Source organism: Sitophilus oryzae, unplaced genomic scaffold (genome assembly GCF_002938485.1).
Source record: "Sitophilus oryzae breed Bouriz unplaced genomic scaffold, Soryzae_2.0 scaffold_1396_pilon_pilon, whole genome shotgun sequence".
In the NCBI taxonomy this organism is placed as follows: domain Eukaryota; kingdom Metazoa; phylum Arthropoda; class Insecta; order Coleoptera; family Curculionidae; genus Sitophilus; species Sitophilus oryzae.
In genome coordinates, this window is record NW_022146055.1 from 6,892,597 (window position 1) to 6,912,872 (window position 20,276).

Below are 20,276 nucleotides of genomic sequence, written 5' to 3' on the forward strand. Positions count from 1 at the left end.
TCTTGTTTACCCCAAGATGGGCTCCAGTTTTACCACCGTGAATTTCTTCCAATACCTGGGTAACTTTCTTCCTTGGTACCAGTAACTGAGTTGTTACTGTGCTGCCATCCGCACTTTCCCATGTGCGCTTTAACAATCCATTCTCAATAACCAGTGAATTCCACTGAGCCCAGAGAGCTTTGAAAACGAGCCCTCTGTCCGCAATATCCTGCCACGGTGGTCTCTCGCCGTTACCTTCCTTGAGCCGTAGTATTGCTCCGATGTCTGGATCTTCCATTTGATCTTTCCTCAATTGTGTCGTCGTCCACTGTTCATCGGTTCCAAGTTTAAAACTCCTTATCATGACAGTGCCTTCACGTTGTTCCGTTTTACAGCAGTGCTTACAATCGGTTTGACAGGGTCTTCTGGATAAACCGTCTGCGTTACCATGCATTTTTCCAGCACGATGTTGGATGGTAAAGTGATACTGTTGGAGCTTCTCGAGCCATCGTGCTATTTGACCTTCAGGTTGTTTCATCTCCATAAGCCACTTGAGAGCCGCATGATCTGTCCTAATTAAAAATTCTTGGCCGTACAGATATTTATGAAAATGATCAACTGCCTTCACAATTGCTAGCAGCTCCTTCCGGGTAACGCAGTAATTCCTTTCTGGTTTGGATAGAACTCGACTGTAATATTCTATCACTCGTTCTTCGCCATCTTGCACTTGTGATAGCACTGCACCTATGCCGATATTGCTGGCGTCGGTATCCAGGATATACCTCCCTTGTTGTTGCGGGTAGGCTAGAATAGGACTTGAACATAAAGCCGCCTTAAGTCTTCCAAAGGCTACATCACAATCGGTGTTCCATTCGTAGCCGACTTCATCACCTGTAAGTCTATGTAAGGGTGCAGCTATATTGGCAAATCCCTTGACAAATCTTCTGTAATAGGTGCATAAACCCAGAAAACTTCTAAGTTCATGTTTGTCGCGAGGTTTAGGCCAATCCTTGATTGCAGCGATTTTCTTCTGGTCGGTGTAAATTCCGTCTGCTGAGACTACATGGCCCAAAAATTCCACTTGTCGCTGGAATAAGCTACACTTCTTCGGGTTCAAGTACACAGGTGAGCATTCCGTATGCGGCCGAAGACTTCTTCTAAATTTCGCAAATGCTCCTCAAAAGTTCTTCCCATAACCAATACATCGTCGAGGTAAACCAAGCACGTTTTCCAAGTTAATCCTCTTAACACCACCTCCATGAGACGTTCGAAAGTGGCTGGAGCATTGCATAATCCAAATGGCATAACCTTGAATTGGTATAGGCCGCTTCCTGTAGAAAAGCCGTCTTTTCTTTATCGTCCTCGTCCAGACCAACTTGCCAGTATCCACTCTTTAAGTCGAGTGGAGAACCAGCACGAACCTGCCAGAGTTGTTAATGTGTCATCTATACGTGGCAGTGGGTAGCTATCTTTCTTAGTGACGTCATTGAGCTTCCTATAGTCCACGCAGAATCGTGTACTACCATCTTTCTTCGTCACCAAAACAACGGAGATGACCATGGACTTGATGATTCTTCGATTACTCCCTCTTCTAACATCTTATCTACCATTGTCTCCATTACTTGTTGTTTGGAAAGGGGAACTCTTCTAGGACGTTGTCGAATCGGCTGAGCATGACCAGTATTAATCCGGTGCTTCACAAAATCCGTTCTTCCACTGTTGTTCTTCTCAAAAATACTGCCATGCTTTAGCAGGAACTGCTTAGCCTTCTGTTTCTCCTCAGGTGTTAGGTGATCCCATGGCTGTTCTAGATGTTTTAGTGTTTCTTGGGATGCCTTTTTGTGTAACAGCTGACGACACTTCATCACATCGGGTGACACTTCTTACAGGTTCGCAGATGGCTATCTTGTCACCTTTTTGGATCTTGACACAATTCGGGAAAACATTCGCAATTCTGATCGGTATATTCTTGTCGGTGTTAACCAATGATTGTCCTACTAAGTACCTATCCTGTTTGTTGTCGCTACTTTGTACCAGTCCAACACAGCACCCAGCGATTTTCTCCACTTTACCGAATACGATCTTCTCGGTATTACCAGGTATCACCACAGTTTCCGCTGATCTTACATCCATTCTTCCTGGTCCCTCGTCTGGAGATAACATAAACTCTTCATTTCCGATATTCAGGATATTTCTCTGGTGATCGAACGAAAATCCATGTTGACGAATCACATCCATGCCCAAGATGAAGTCATCTTCAATATCTGCCACTAAAACGCTATGCTGGAACTTCAAATTTCCTAACTTCAGTTCGACGATAGCCTCTCCCCGTACAACGGCCATTTCCCCCGTAACTGTACGTAAACACACTCTTCTTCTCAGAGGCATCAGCTTCAATTCTTGCACTGAGTTAGCCCGCACCAACGATACCATAGCGCCAGTGTCCACTGTCATTCGGATTCCCTTTCCATTGACTTTCCCGTCGATCACCAAACTGTCAGCGGTTCTTCCTAGACTTCTAATGAAAAAAATCCTGGGGGCTCTGTTCTCCCCAGTCAATACTCGCCCTTAGTATTGACTGATTTTGAGTTTTCCTGGTGCCTACGTTCTCTGGATGGTGAACGGGATCGCATTTGAACGCGGCAATCCCGTTTAATGTGGCCATTCCTGCCACATCTAAAGCACCTTATGTCCTGGAATCTTCTCTGGTTCTCTGTCTGGGTGTTGTTGACTCCCTTGTTTATTAGTAGCTCACATAGTTTGTCGACTTTCTTACATCTCCTCCAAACCTCTGTGAGTGCTTTCGGGCTGTTCCTCGACCGTTACCGATCTTATCTTCGGTCTAGGGATGGCGCTAAAAGTGCTTCGCTGCTGGTAGAAAATCGGGATATTTGCAGCGCCCTCTGTAATTCGTTGTCCGTCAGTCCGCTGATAAAGCACTGAGCAGCGAGTTCCTCCCTAAATCCTTCCGGTGCTTCTGGATATGCCAGGTGTACCAGCCGACGTAAGTCTGCTTCAAATTCCTGCAGACTCTCTCCGGACCTCTGCAAGCGTGTCTTGATCTGGGCCTGGTAAAGTTGACGTCGATGTTGGTCGCCATATCTTCTGTCCAGTGCAGCAACCAAAGTTTGGTATTCCTGCTGTTGGGCTGCAGGAATAGTTTGCAGCAGTTCCAGGGCAGGGCCACGCAGCGCGATGACAAGTGCCGCTGCTTTCTCCTGGTCGGTCCATCCGTTGGCAGCAGCCGCTGCTTCAAACTGGCGGTGGTACATCGTCCAGGTGGTTTGTCCATCGTAGGTCGGGGCCTTGAGGTTCGCAGTTCCATGAACGCCAGGTGTTCTTACTTGTACCTTGGTCTTGTGTAGGTCCATCTCTAATTTTTCCATTTTCTGCTGAAGGCGTTCCTCCAGATCTTCTACGGCTTCTTGAAGGTGGATTTCTTGCCTTCTTTCTAGTTCTTCAAAGTTCTTCTTAAGACGGTTTTGATCTTCTTGTCTTTCTTTCTGGCGGTGCGTCTCTATATCTTCTAAAATTTCCCTCCATTCATTCTTCTGACGGATTTCTAAATTGCCTAAAATTTTTCTCAAGCCGGTTCTGTTCTTCTTGTTTATCTTGTTGTCGTTGAATTTTCAAATCTTCGAAAATGTTCTCAAGCCGGTCCTGTTCTTGTTGACGTCGTAGTTTTTCCTCTTCCTTTTCTCTTTCTAATCGGGCTCGCTCTTCTTCTCGTTCTTTACGGAGTCTTTCTTGTTCTTCTGCTTTCTCTTTTCTAGTCGGGCTCGCTCTTCTTCTCGTTCTTTACGGAGTCTTTCTTGTTCTTCTGCCTTCTCTCTTCTCATATTCTCCATAAAATCGCCCAATAATTTGCTTACTTCCTCCATTTTCTTCGCTTGTTCCCTTGTACCAACCATAAAAATACTTTAATTCGGTCTAAAAATCTTCCAATCCACTTAATTTCTGCTTAAAATCCTCTTGAATCCCACTTCTGACACCAATTGTTACGGATTCCGTGGGTCCACTAATTTAAACTCACGATAAAATACTTAACGAATTTATTTTCTCACTTTATACACAATTACTAACTTATAACACACAACAAACTAACTATTTATAAGATTCCTTCACCAAATTGTCCGATTTTCAATTTCCACGCGGTATATTCAAATTTCAAAAACTGTCTCAGTTGTCGATGGCTCCGGCTTATATACTCTATTGACTGCTTCTCGAAATTTCCCAATTCTCGGAAAGCGTACTTCTTCATACCAGACAATTCCATTGTCTGATTCCCTTACTTCTCGACTTGACTAAAAGATGGCGCCTGAAAAAGTCTTTTAATTTCTGGCGGATACGTTGCGGTTGTGCAGGCAACCAGTAATACATTTTTAATTTCTGGCGGATACGCCATTTTTCTTGACAGTATCTATAGTAGCGCTACAATTGCAGTATCTATAATATTTTTATTAAAATAAATATATTTGTTAGGGTGGTATTTCTTATAGTGGTATATATTCTATAACGATCTGGTCATCGAAACTGCGTAGTCTGGATTTTAACGTGTATGACAGTGATGTCGACAGCTTAATGGAAAATCAAATGTATTAAAAAGAGATAAAAGTTGGGTTAATACATTTCTTCTATGCGGTATTGTCAGATTTTGCATCAAAATTTCAAACAGCACAAGTAGGCGTTTATGAAAAATATTATATCTAGGGTTGGAACTTTATTTTTTACAATGAGATACTGATTTTATCACAGCTGTAATATATTAAATTTACTATCACTGCCTACATTCCAAATGAGTACTAAGCTAAGCTGTCGACTCATCGCGTCGTCTCTCGAGGTTGCCATATTTCAAACCATAAAGCTCTTGCCGCGAGTAATAAACAAATTAACAACCTGTATATATTATCTTCATTTCAGTAGCATTAATGAAAGTTTTTAAAATAGTTTATTTTTTTACACACATTTTCCTACAAACGTAAAAACTGGCAACACAGTCAACCAGTTAAGGTTTATATTTACTTCTGTAGCATGCATTAAAATACAGACCCCGCACATGAAGTGACCAGGGCTTATATGCTATAGGCGTTATATACTATAGCGTGTTCAGAGAACACAACAGCTAAGTTCCAGCCACAACAGCTATTTTCACCGACATTGCTTTCTGACATATCGCGGTATTTCCTAACTTGCGAAAAGAAACAGCAACTTTCATAGGTGTTAAATATTATTAAAAAAATACAATGTGTATTTTTAACGTTAAATGCTAAAAGTACTAGAAGAAATGAGGTTATTCTACACATACATTCGACTACAAATAAGGATATAAACATAGAAAAGTGGATATAAACACCGTTGACTTGTTATGTGTCAGAATTTTTTCAGGAAGTCGCTTTCTCAGCTCTACTCAGCTTCTGACCATGCCTGAACGTACCCAATAACTAATGATTATTAGAGTCCAGTATCAAAATATTTATATTGATATAGAGCATTAACTAATAATAGTTATATTTAGTCTTTAGCTGAAGCTCTAGGACGCCTTGCTTGTCGAGAAAATGCCAAACTGGAGGAACATGCCGTCATTTTTAGAATTATCAACCCAAAGGCCATCTCAATGGGACAGCTTTATGGCCAGTTTGACCCCGCATCTCACGAGTGGTCGGATGGAGTTTAGCTACAACATTTAGGTTAATTTTCTAGAATTGCTGATAATCAAAAGTTTATTAATTAGAAATATATTTCTCTAAATTATAGGGAGTTTGCTAATAGTTATACTCTGGACCGTAAATGGATATTATTTGATGGTCCTGTTGACGCCGTATGGATAGAAAACATGAATACTGTTTTAGATGATAATAAAAAACTTTGTCTGATGTCAGGTGAAATTATACAAGTGAGTTCATAACCAGTTGAAAAAAAAACTAAGAAAGGAGTCGATACTATTTTTATTGATTCTTTTTTGTTTGTCTTTTCTCTTGACAGTTTTACCATTATGCGAATTTGGATTACGCAAGTTGTGCTTTTGTATGTCTTGTTTAATTTATAATTGGTATATACAGGGTGCTACAAATTCGAGGTACGAGCATTGGTATCTCGGTAACCGTAATAGATACGAACATGGTTAAAATGGGGCAAAGTTGCGCTTTGGGATGTTCACCAAGATGCAACCAAAAAAGTTTTAAAAATTTCAAGGATTGGCGAGTTTTTGGGAAAAAACGGATTTTTTTGAAAATCAATTTTATTTTTTTCTGTCGTTGCTTTTTAGAAAATCAAAAAACTAATTGCACATTCTCATTGCCACTTTATTAGGGCTATCTGATAGTATTTTCATATTTTCAAATTAGCTGATAATTTGTGAGATACAGAGGCCAACTTAATTTTTTTAAATACGGACCTGAATTTTTTATTTCAGGTTATGAAAGAACTCGGTCTACTGAGTACAATGATATGCCACACTTAATATTTTTTTTGTTTCGGAAATTTGAGCACAATATATTTAAACTAATTTCAAGTCCGAATCTGTTTTTTTAAATATTTAATCTGTTCATCGTTACAATATTGTTAAGCTTTCAAACTTAATAATGACGTGGGGTAAAACATTGAATACGGAAAATCAAATACAATAAAATAATAAAAATAATATAAAATGAATATGTGTGTGTGAAATCAAATCATCTCAGCATTTACAATAAAGAGTACAAAACGCATTCGGCAGTATAAGAAGAAGATCTGTTTCAAGAACTATAAATAAAATTGAACAAAAAATAAATTTGTGCAATAGGGAGGGTTATAACCCTTTCGAACATGTAGAGCACTAGGGACCAGTTAGTAGAAGTCTTTGAATAAGAAGACTAAGGAAGGAGCATATCAAAAATCTTAGGTCCACCGCGATGGGCCTCAAATATGGCCGACTTAAATTCCGGTTCATCAGTGCCGTTCTAATTTTATTTAAAAAATGTAAAATTATGATGTAGGGTAGACGTGGGGTAGACTAAATATTTTTTTTTATTTTACGTTGTGAATAAATGTTGGTAGTTATTAAAATTGCTATAAAAATATAAAATTCTAATAAAAATAGATGTTATAATAATTATTATTTATAACCATAAACATCCGATACGCTACTGAAGCAGGTAAGTCAAATTGACGTATCTAAATTCTTTGACATCTAATCTTTGACAAGTAGTAAATAAAAGCAAAAATGCAAGAAAAAATATATGATTAGTTAATTTAAGTGAATTTCATAAATGATCGGTTTACTACACGTATGTATATTATATAGACACTTACTAGCGTTGTTCCATTATTTTACTCGATTTTTGCCGAGATCTACCGCACGCTACACAATCAACTATTTTAGAGTCTTTTTCGATAAATCGCGATAGTGTCACTGTTAATTTAAGTTCTGTCACAATTTCCATCTAGATTTACTACCTTTATACAACTATCAGTAGTAGAATAAATAATAAATAACATAAAATAAGCTCCGTAAAGACTGACAAATCCACAAAATTTCAAATCAAATTCAAATGTGTCAAATGAATCGTCAAACAGAACTGTCAAGGATCCCCACCCTAGAGTCCTGTTTCCGCCCACCATGCATGAATACATGGATAGCATTATGCTCCTTCCTTAGTCTTCTTATTCAAAGGTAGAAGTTAATTAATTTATAATGACAATTAATATTATGCAAATTATTAGATCGTACATTAAGATTTCAAATTCACAGTAAAAAAAGTTAAAAATAATGTCTTTAAATTGCTGACCTGGATATTACTTATTTGAATCTTTCAATTGGCTCGATTTTCCTTATTCAATGTTAATTAGTGCTGATCAATATTGTTGCGATGAATATAAGCAGATTAAATAATTTAAAAATCCAGAGTCGGACTTGAAGTTATTTTAAATAATAATTAAATAGTTTTGTTGTTGTTAAAGAACCCAAAACAAAAAAAATATAAGGTGGCATATCATTGTACTCAGGAGTCCGAGTTCTTTCAAAGCTTGTATAAAATATGCAGGTCCGTATTTAAAAAATATAAGTTGGCCTCTTTATCTCACAAATTATCAGCTAATTTGAAAATCTAAAAATACTATCAGATAGCCCTAATAATGTGGCTATGAGAATGTGAAATTAGTTTTTTTGATTTTCTAAAAAGTAACGACAGGAAAAATTAAAAATCATTTTCAAAAAAAATCCGTTTTTTCTAAAAAACTCAGCAATCCTTGATATCTTTAAAACTTTTTTGATGGCATATTGGTAAACATCTCAAGGCACAACTTTGCCCCAATTTAACCAGCTTCGTATCTATTACGTTTTCCGAGATACCAATGCTCGTACCTCGAATTTGTAGCACCCTGTATACACTTTTATGTCAATTTACGTCCCTTTCTATACTTATAGAAATTTTAAAATATTTTCCGATGCACGTCATCAACTTTGAGTGACAAGCGATGGCGACAGCGCTGCCAGATTGTGATGGATTTATGACATGAATCTTAATTTAAAAGTGACAAACAATATATTTAGTATATAATTTTTAAAAAAAAAATACTTTTAATTTTTAAGTTAATAATTAATATTAAATAACTACTTAATTAATCAATCAAACTTACTTCTCTGACTGCAGGACCTTTATTGTCACGTTCTCATTCAAAATCAGGAAAGCTACAAGCTCTTTGCTTCGACTGTTTAAATGCTTCGGCATATTTTCAACACACAGTTTGAAGGAATGCAATACAAAAACTCGAAAATTTAGTTCTTAAAAGAACTGTTTGTGCTTAGAAGAACAATTTAAGAAAAAAAAACTATGAAAAACGACAAAAAACGAGAATCAGTCCCAAAAATTCAACAACACGCCTCTATTCGACTGACACTAGGATAATTGTCAAATAATACACGACAACATTGCTGACGGCAACATGGCGCAATGTGACCAACAAGGCGATAATAAAAATTGGTTTAAACTCATTTTTGCAGCTTTCATCTAAATAAAATATCTGTTACAATCATTTGCTCTATAAAATATAATGAAGAGCTGCTTGGTATCTTAAATTAGTCAACAAATTTAAACATTTTTGCTAAAATTTAATTTACTCAGGTTTATAGGCTTTAGTGTCAATTTCGATGTGATTAATGACGTGCATCGGAAAATGTTTTAAAATTTTTTTATACGTTTTTTACGTTAATTTTACGTCTCAAGTCAGTTTTCCAAAACTGACTCAAAATCTAATGACTTAAATCGTTTAAATGATTTAAATAAAAAAATACTTAAGTATTCTGTCAGCTTGCAGCTCTGGTAGCTATCAGTATATTTGATTTTAAATCGTTACATTAACGTCGTATTTGTTTTTATCGGGGACATATTTTTGTATCAATTTTAATAATTATTAATTGATTTAACGTAAAACAAAACCAGCGAATTATTGTCCCTTCGAGGTGTCACTAATTGTGTTATACCAATGTTATACACTCCTACCTTAGTTTTTTATTTAATCATTAAAATGGCAGACAGTCTTGTAATAATTGTCGTTGTCCAGATGACACCTCAGATGAATATGATCTTTGAGCCAGCCGACTTGGAACAGGCGTCTCCAGCTACGGTATCCCGTTGCGGTATGATTTACATGGAGCCAGCTTTGCTAGGCTGGAGACCGCTAATGGACTCGTATATGGCCGTATTGGAAAAAGTGTTGTTGGTAGAACAAATTGAGATTTTGGTTGAATGCCTCGAATGGCTGGTCCCGCCTTGCTTGGAGCACATAAACGAGGACTGTAAGAAGTTTGTGGAAACGTCGGATATCCATTTATTTTTTGTAAGAGCAATCATAATATAAATTAATAAATTTAATAAACCGTGTGAACAAATGGAATCGGCATCACAATAGAGTTTTTGTTAGCACTATACAGGATGATTCTTAATTAAGTGCACATATTTTCAAGGTTGGTATAGTCTATAGGCGTTTACGAAAATTATACCTTTGGTATTTACCGTTACCCAGCGGTAAACATATGTTTTATGTCAAATATGAATCTGGTAGAATATTTTTAAAACGAACTGGTTAATATCTTAAGATTAAATTTATTATACTAATTAATATAATAATAACATACAATTAATATAATAATAACAAGATTTTGTGCCACAACCTCTAAGCCTATAGGTAACTCTTTTTTACTTTCGTGAAATAGAAAAGGAAAATAATAAAACAAGTGACAGTTCTTCCTCTTCTTGCAAAAATCAACACGAAATGTCATAATTGACAAAAGTAAAATGTCATCAGCTTTTGACATTTCAAAATATTAGACCAATGCCGTCTCTAATAGAACAGCCTCGGAGGAAGATTTATGACGTCACGCTAGTTAGATACTACAGATTAATAAATATGTTGTAGAATACATGGAAAACATAATTATTCCTCGTATTTTTGGTTTGTATTTTAAAAATGATATAGTTTACATGAAATATACATAATATACAGTTAATAAATACAATATAATATATACATATTTATAGTAATAATTACTTTGGCAAATAAACTATGAACTACACAAATGCAGCAAATGTTTTACAATATACAAATAATGAATAGGTGGTACATAAGATAATGGGTAAAATGCAAAATATATTTTAAATTTTGGGGTTCGAAAATCGATCTAATTTAACAAAAAACATTCAATATCTACTAATAGTGATGTATTACTATTTGCATTCACAAAATTTAATTATATATTATAATGTTTACTGCAATTAATAAACTAATATAAACTTGTCAAAAGATGACCACATATTTTTTTAAATTATTATTTTTAACACAAAAACTATCTACATTGACTATAGAATACGATTTCAGCCATATTGTAAAACATTTGCTGCATTTGTATGGTTCATAGTTTATCTGCTAAAGTATTTATTACTTTAAATAGGTATATATATTATATTTATTAACTGTATATTATGTATATTTCATGTAAACTATATCATTTTTAAAATACAAACCAAAAATACGAGGAATAATTATGTTTTCCATGTATTCTACAACATATTTATTAATCTGTAGTATCTAACTAGCGTGACGTCATAAATCTCGCTCTGAGGCTGTTCTATTAGAGACGCCATTGCGTCAGCATGGCCGCAAGTTGCTAACCTAATAAAATTAACACTAGAAAAGCCCTTGGGAACTGTCAAATTCAAAGTTATTCGTTTTACAGACTATATATCTCGATAAAAGAAACATATTTTCTCTTTACCGTTTTTCAAATAAGTCCAAAATAACAGAGTAATTTCACTCTGAAAATTTCAAAAAAAAAATGTTTTTTGCTTAAATTTTGAGAACCACTGGATCTTTGGCGGCCCGGTGGCGTAGAGGTACAGGCTCTCGTCTACCAATCTCAAGGTAGTGGGTTCGAATCCCACACCCGGCATTGCATCAACCGACTATTTTTATTAAAATAAAAATAGTTTGGGTACCTAGGTCGACTCACCCTTAAATGAGTACTTGGGATTCACAATCCTGAGGTAATAATAGGCGGTTGAAGCGTAGTGCTAGCCACATTACCTTCCTTGTATACCGAACGGCTCTAGTATGGCAAGCTGTACCTTGCTACTCCCAAGGCGTTAAGCGCTATATACGGGAGCTATTATTATTATTATAATTTAAAACTAAAAAAATCCAAATTTATTTACGAAAAATTCATGTTCCTGGGATCGAAATATACTTCCACTAAAAATATTTGCACTTATTTAAGACTCACCCTATATATCGGATGCGTCTCAAAAGAGGCTTACCCCCTATAACTTTTTTATTTCTTCAGATAAAAAATCGAGATTTGGTATGTTAGTATTCAATTGTTTTTGGTAACCTCCTGTTTCACCGGAAATGACTACAACTTTTGAATTTTAAACGGCACCCTCGGTATTTTGTTACTTTTATTTGATAGAAAATGACACTTTGGTTAGAATGACATCATGTGCCAACTTTTGTCATTTTCGAATATGGTTTATTTGAAATTGCAATGTGAGATTCGTAACGACAATTTGACTCGAAATACCACGTGTGTAGTATCAAATTATTCCCAAAAAATGCTTTTTCCGAATATGCTAATGAGCCATCCTCGTTCTATTTGAAAAAACTGAGATATGATTAAAAATACGATTTAGGCATCTTTTAATAACCGGCCAGGACAAGACACTAATAACATTAGACGATCAAATCTATTTTTTCAAGGCTCCTTGATTAAAAATTAGTGTTTTTAACACAGTCATGGGACTCTAGATTGAAATTTAAAATACAATTTTATTTTAAGCGAAAATGTCAAAAGTTGAAATATGATAATATGTCATCAGTGTCACTTTCTATCGAATGAAGTAAAAAAAATACCGATGGTGCCATTTAAAAATCAAAAGTTATAGTCATTTCCGGTGAAACAGGAAGTGACCGAAAGGAATTGAATACGTCAATCAAGCCACATTTATGTCATATACTAACATACCAAATCATGTTTTATCAGAAAAAATAAAAAAATATAGGGGTGAGACTTTTGAGACGCACCCGGTAATGTATAACTAATTTATTTAAAATAAAAAATATTTCTTACCATATAACTGCTACATTGTAAAATCTTCAGCATTCAAAAATAATTAGTCTACCGACACTAAACTAATTCGTCAGTTGATATAGTTCTTTGTTTGTTTGTCGTTTTGGGAAATCAAGCCTGGTTAGCTCGTCTGATGATGAGGTATAGGCTCCGAAACCGGTAATGAGAGGGTGGTTGGTTTCCCCATAACGGCGAACAAAACTTTTTGTTATTTTCAGATGTTCATTATTTTTGAATGCTGAAGATTTTACAAAAAATCAGTTATATGACAAGAAATATTTTTATTTAAAATATTACATATTGATACTGCAAGAACCTTTCACTAATTATTTATAGCTAATTTATTATATCTGTTTAGTCTTTTACAAGAATCTTTAACTGTCTGCTAATCGAAGAAAATCAAGTGAGTACAGTTTGGCTTCAGTGCGTTTTCCTGTTCAGTCTAGCATGGGGTTTGGGTTCTACGCTCACCCAAGACAGCAGAAAATCTTTTGACGTGTTTTTCCGAAAACTGCTTATCGGAGAAAACAAGAGCTATCCAAAACCAAAATCCTATAAACTTTCAAAAAATCAAATATTTCCGGATAGATTTGATCTATTCGAATATTTGTATGACAAGAAAAATAACGGTAGCTGGATAGCTTGGGGAGATACGGTCGACAAAACTCAGCAGATTGCTCCTAATGCTAAGGTAGTAATTTTTTTAAACCTTTGGTTTTCACTAAAACTAACAAATTGACCTTTATAGCCTTCAGAACTTATAATACACACAAATGCTTCTTGCTGCCAGAGATACTTCCTTAAAATGTGTCTCGCTAATAATATGCCTATACTCTTTGTTGGACCCACTGGGACTGGTAAAACAGCTGTTACTTTAGGACATTTACTAAGCCTACCTAAAGAAAAAGTACTTCCAAATGTAATGAATTTTAGTGCTAGAACGACATCTGCAATGGTAATAATAATATACAAGGCGGTCCGAACTGTATTCCGGAAACTCCAGTAGCATATTCTGCAGTCAAAAATAAGTAAAAAAGTTCGTATGTCCTGAAATGCTTAGTTACGGAGATACAGGGTGTTGAAGTTTCATTTTTATTTCGATTTTTTCCAAATAATTTCTGAAGTAACGTCAATATTTAGATGAAAATTGGTGTCTAGAAGTTTTTTGACATGAGCAATTTGATTTTATTGTCAATATGACTCCTATTTGTAGGGGGCGCCACCTATATGTGTTTTAACTAATTTGAAGAGTAATAACTTTTTTTCCGTACTTGTATAAAACTACTGAGTGAAAAAATATACATTTACGACGTTTTTTTACTTAAAAAATGTCTCTTGGTAAAAATAGCTGCGAGCAACCGTGCTGAATATATTTAGAATGGAAATGGTCAATATATATCATTATTGACAAAAAATAAACATGTCGAGTAGATAGTTATTTGACTCATATGATAAATTTGGGAACTTTTTATTTTTTTAAATTAATGATGAGAAAAATTATGATAAAACAGTTTGTGTTGAACTTTTGACACAAAAACATTTGAAATTTATGATTTCAGTCTAATAACTATTTAGTCAACATGTTTAATTTATGTCACTGACAACAGGTATTGATAATTTCGATTCCAAATATCTCGATAACCATTACTCGCAGCGATTTTTACCAAGAGACCCTTTTTACGTTTAAAAACTTCGTAAATGTTATATTTTTTCACTCAGTAGTTTTATACAGGAAAAAAAGTTATTACTCTTCAAACCAGTTAAAAAATATTTAAGTGGCACCCTCTACAAGTTGGAGTCATATTGACATCAAAATCAAATTTCTCATGTCAAAAAACTCGCAGACACCAATTTTCATCCAAATATTGACGTTAGTTCAGAACTTATTGGGAAAAAATCTAAATAAAAATGAAACTTTACATCCTGTATCTCCGAAAATAAGCATTTTAGGACATACATTTATACGAACTTTTTTACTTACTTTCTCTGCAGAATATGCTGCCGAATTTTCCGGAATCCAGTTCGGACCACGCTGTATATGTACACATATTATTATTCTTCTAAAATTATTTTTTATCAGACCCAAGAAATGGTAATGTCAAAATTAGATAAGCGCAGAAGAGGAGTGTTTGGACCTTCTATGGGAAAGAAGTGTATATTGTTTGTAGATGATGTTGGTATGCCACAGAAAGAAGTCTGGGGAGCACAGCCGCCAGTAGAGTTATTAAGACAATGGCTAGATCATGGCCATTGGTTTGCAAAAGATACATCGATACTGCAGTTGGTGGATGTGGTATTTATTTATTAATTTGTACAATCTTTATTTTGATCCTAACGTCCATATATTACTTAGTTGTTTGTTGGAGCTATGGGTGTACCAGGAGGAGGTAGAAACGAAATAACCGATAGATTTCTGCGACACATGCAAATTATCAGTATAGACGCCTTTGATGATGGCACACTGAGCAAAATATTTACTGCGATAATCGAGTGGCACTTTAACAAAGGATATGTAGAAGTTGTACAGAGAATGGCAAAGGTATTTTTTTTAAAGGTGAATTTGATCTTCTCGTATTTACTTCTTCTTTAGTTTTCAGTAGGAGCAACAACAGAAGTTTTTCGTGAAGCAACATTGAACTTTTTACCAACTCCCGCAAAGTCACATTATACGTTTTCCTTACGCGACTTTTCAAGGGTAATAAATGGATTATTAGTTACCCCACCATCTAAAATGGACGATCAGGATAAATTTATTAGGTTATGGATACATGAAACTTACAGAGTATTTCATGATCGATTAATTGATGATGCAGACAGGTAGCAAATATCTGATATCCTTAAGCGTCATTCAGAACCTTGCAATTAGTGGAATAAATTACTGGTTTCAATTACACTGTATACTTTTTAGTTTACGATCATTCTTAATATCTAAAAAACACAATTAAAATTAATAGAATATCCTAGCAACAGTTTGCGGTAGTCAGTTGTATCCATAGAGAAAGTCTAATATTTAGCTTATAAAACCATAAATTTTTGATTTCTAACCACAATTTCTCTTGACGGATGATAGCCAAAGGCCAAAATGACATTACTTGCAAATTTTGAAGTATAATTAGTGGAAAAGTTAAAAGTTTGTTAACTTTTTCTACTAATTGAAAATGACTACCACTAATTTAGACTTTCTGAATGCTTACATTGAAATAAGAGGAACAAACTTCTACGCTAATTGAGACCACTGATTTATTCCACTAATTTCGAGGTGCTGAATGAAGCTTTACAAACTTATATTCAGTTATTCTTTTAAGGACCACTCTATTTCATGTCGTCAAAAAAGCCTGTTATCAAGGTTTCCGTCAGCCAATGGATAAAGTTTGTTCTCCTTTAGTCCCGGAAGATGAATTACTTGGGCCTCAACATATCCGGAATTTATTTTTTGGTAATTATATCGAACCTGATGCCGAGCCAAAAATTTATGATGAAGTAAGATCCTTAACCCATATTACTTCGCTTTAAAATCTTTACTTAAAATTACTTAATATTGTAGATTAATGATATGGATTTGTTGATTGAAAAAATGGAGTACTACTTAAGCGAATACAATATGATTTCAAAGTCACCTATGAATTTGGTCATGTTTCAATTTGCTATAGAACACGTGTCCCGTGTTTCAAGAGTATTAAGTCAACCGAATGGCAATGTTTTATTGGTTGGTATTGGAGGTTCTGGGCGTCACAGTTCTGTCAAATTGGCTAGTGCCATGTCAGAGTATACAGTGTTTGAGGTTCGTTTAAACAAAAAATATAAATATCAAAGTATTAGATCTACCGTTTTTTCTAGATTGAAATATCACGAAATTACTCAGTAACAGAATGGCGAGACGATATAAAACAACTACTTTGGAAGGCTGGATGTGAGGGCAAACCAATTGTTTTTCTGTTTGCTGACACTCAAGTTGCTGACGAATCTTTTGTTGAAGATATTAGCACTGTTTTAAATACTGCCGATGTGCCTAACTTATATGCTCCTGATGAAAAAGCAGATATTTTAGAAAAAATGCAAACCGCCTCTCGAGAGACGGTAAGTTTTGTTTAAAAAAATCGTACATTCTGGCGCCGGACAGACAATAGTGTAATAACTATTGTTTATATCTTATGACGTATTTCTCTACATTATAACGATCCACAAAATGTGGGTCAGCTGTGTTTTGCGGGGACACGCTTTCTAGTGGGCATACTACTCATATATTGTACATCTTAAGAATCGGCTATAGAACACGTACAAGCTGGCCGTAGCGCAAGCAGTAGTGTGTCGATCTGCGGTGCGAGAGATGGGATGGTACTGGGTTCGATCCTCAGCCAGTACGGTCGTTTTATTCAATAAAAACATTTATTTATCTAAATAGAGCGACCAGCGAGCCGCCACCTCAAGGAAGGCAATGGCAAACCACCTTGAGTATATTTGCCTTGTACAGCCTCTCATATAGTGCCGTTCGGATTCGGTGTGAAACACTGATGACACACATCACAAGTACATGCGAGAGATAGCCGACACTCTGTATAGAGTACGGTACTGTAAGAAGAAGAATCGACGGATTGGTTGGTGGAAACGGCACCTAAGCTTAAGAATTGCCAGGGGCTGTGACTGGTTTCAATGAAGGGAGAAAACATCCCTAAAAAGGCGACCATCACGGTCTTTTTGCCGGGGAGTAAGGAGAAAGACATCACCTACAACTTACAACACCAAGTTAAAGCGGTGGAGAAAATGGAGACAGATCCTCCAACTGGATCCTCCTCACGGGTATCTCAGCCACTGTGAAGGGCACAGAGGGCCAAACTCCAACCGTAAAAACTCCATGGTCTATATCCTCGGAGGAGTTAGATGTCCACTCCTCGGCGGAAGAACATCTGTTGTCAGAGGAGGATGAAAAATACCCTGTCCTCCCTACAACAGGAAAATCCCCATGTATGATGAATTATAGATGATGAGTTATAACTCAAGAAAAGGAGACACACTAGATCTTTAAGGTAGCGGTCATAGGCTGCTGTGATTAACCCCCCTCCCAATCATTCTACATTCTACATTCTATGGCTAGAATGACCTCCACTGCTGCTGTTGGGCATGTTTTCAAGACTTCTGTGATGCAGATGAACGTTAGTCTCTCCATTTTGCACAGGTTTTGCCTAATCCAACCCTTTTCTGTACGTTGCTCTAGTTTTATGTACCAAGCAACTGCTCCACAAGTAATCATGAGTTTTACCACGGTATACATCCAGTGCAAAATCATAAGAGCCTTTGTGGCTTTGCTTGTAATGTTCTTAATATGGCTGTTTCATAGAAGTTTAGTGTCCAGAGTTATTTCCAGATATTTTACTTCCTGTGATGGAAGAATTCTTTTCCATCTAGTTGAATTATTTTCAACTTCGCTTTTCGGTGAATGGTACCACCGCGGTTTTGCCTGAATTGATGCTCAGTCCTACAGTCCTGCACCATTATGGCACCATCATGATATGGACATTTACAATCTTTGGATAATATCACACAGGGTGCCTTCATGTCTCCCCTAAGTGATCATGACTATGTCATCTGTATACCCTATGCAGTGTATTCCGGCTAGAGTTAATTTGTCAAGTAGTTCATCCATTACCAAGTTCCACAATAGGGGGGAGGTTACTCCACCTTGTGGAGTTCCTTGCGTATGTGCATTTATATTATTCGGCACATCTTTCAGATTTCTATCGATTTTGCATATCCGCCATCTTTTTTATTCCTGTAGTAGCATTCCTCAGTATGACGGATGTATGTAGATTCAATATATGGAAAAGAGTATCTGGAAAATAAAGTGGATACACATCCATTTTATTTTCCAGATACTCTTTTCCATATATTTTATGAAGTCCTCCGCGCATTGGGGGTTTATTATTATTATTAGCAAAATAATCATGGTGCATAGCGAAAAACTGATACACAGTCAAAAGCTCGAGGTAAACTATATTAATTTGCATATTTATGTAAATATGAATTATTTACAATGACTTTTTAAATTATATAATATTAATAGCGAGATACACTTGCAAGTATTGATTGAAATTCAAGTTTTAATTAATATTTCAGGGCAAAAAGGTAGAACCAACTCCATTGGCACTTTACAACTTTTTCATTGAACGAGTTAAACAGAATCTGCATATAGCACTCTGCTTTAGTCCAATCGGTGATGCGTTTAGAATGCGCTGTAGAATGTTTCCATCTCTTATAAACTGTTGTACCATCGATTGGTTTCAAAATTGGCCAGACGATGCCTTGGAACGTGTAGCTACTATGTTTCTTTCGCAAACCCACATTGAAAAAGAGATGACAGACAAATGCGTCTCAATGTGTAAGGAATTTCACGTTAGTGTACAAAACACCGCCGTGAAATTTTTCCGAGAACAGAAACGAAGAACTTATATAACTCCGACTTCATATTTGGAATTAATACAGACGTTCATTAACTTGTTCGCTAAGAAAGTAGATCAAATTAAGCTACAAATAAATCGATACGAAACGGGTTTAGAAAAATTAGGATTTGCTGCCGGTCAAGTGGGTTTGATGCAAGATGAGTTGCATGCTTTGCAGCCCAAGTTAATCGTGGCATCTGCAAAAACTGAAAAGCTAATGATCAAAATTGAACAAGATACTGTGGTTGTAGAAAAGCAGAAGGAGGTAGGTATCATATTTATCATCATAGTAAATAATTTGTTGTTGTAATAGTATTGTCACACCCCATGGTGTCAAGCAGGGAACTATTACTTATATAAAATAATTCCCTGCTTGATAGTATATAGTTAAATCTTTGAATAAAAAGATTATGGAAGGATGTCCATGCATTCATGCAAGGTAGACGGAGAGAGGGCCCTAGGGTAGGGATTCTTGACAGTTCTGTTTGATGATTCATTTGACACATTTGAATTTGATTTATGTTTGATTTCAAATTTTGTAGATTTGTCAGTCTTTACTGAGCTTATTTTATATTATTTATTCTACATATACTACTGATAGTTGTTTAAAGGTAGTTAATCTAGAAGGAAATTGTGGCAGAACTTCAACTAACAGTGACACTATTACGATTTATCGAAAAAGATAAATATAAAATAGTTGGTTGTGTAGCGTGCGGTAGATCTCGGTCAAAATCGAGGGAAATAATTGAATAACTTTTCGCTAGTAAGTCATTATATAATATACATATGTGTAGTAAACCGATCATTTATGAAATTCACTTAAAATTAACTATGTCTTTTTTCTTGCATTTTTACTTTTATTTACTACTTATCAAAGAATTTAGATACGTCGATTTGACTTACCTGCTTCAGTAGCGTATCGGATATTTGTGTTAATAAATAATTATTATTATAACTTATCTATTTTTATTAGAATTATATATTTTTATAACAATTTTAATAACTACCAATATTTATTGACAACGTAAAATAAAACAACAAATTATTGAGTCTACCCTACATCATACTTTTACACGTTTTGAATAAAATTAGAACAGCACTGATGAACCGGAATTACGGCCAGTATAGGACTCCGTCGTGTGCGATCTAAGATTTTTGATATTCTGCTTCCTTTATCTTTTTATTCAAACCGTCAAATAGTCTACTAGAGGTTGTTGATTGAATTTAATAATATAGTTTAGGAATTGAGTTTAGAATTAGTTTTA

At 35.5% G+C, this 20,276-nt stretch overlaps 1 protein-coding gene across 4 annotated transcripts in view; it reads left to right on the forward strand.

Annotated features, from left to right (window-relative positions):
• Positions 1-20,276, forward strand: part of LOC115875974 (dynein heavy chain 3, axonemal) — a 109,805-nt gene that overhangs the window by 66,724 nt on the left and 22,805 nt on the right. For all 4 annotated transcript variants that reach the window (XM_030891592.1, XM_030891590.1, XM_030891591.1 and 1 more), the window contains 10 exons: positions 9,520-9,795; positions 12,936-13,268; positions 13,326-13,532; positions 14,658-14,870; positions 14,931-15,116; positions 15,168-15,394; positions 15,883-16,057; positions 16,122-16,358; positions 16,415-16,654; positions 18,689-19,276. In XM_030891592.1, the coding sequence (XP_030747452.1) occupies positions 9,520-9,795; positions 12,936-13,268; positions 13,326-13,532; positions 14,658-14,870; positions 14,931-15,116; positions 15,168-15,394; positions 15,883-16,057; positions 16,122-16,358; positions 16,415-16,654; positions 18,689-19,276 (2,682 nt within the window). The remainder of the gene's footprint in view (positions 1-9,519; positions 9,796-12,935; positions 13,269-13,325; positions 13,533-14,657; positions 14,871-14,930; positions 15,117-15,167; positions 15,395-15,882; positions 16,058-16,121; positions 16,359-16,414; positions 16,655-18,688; positions 19,277-20,276) is intronic.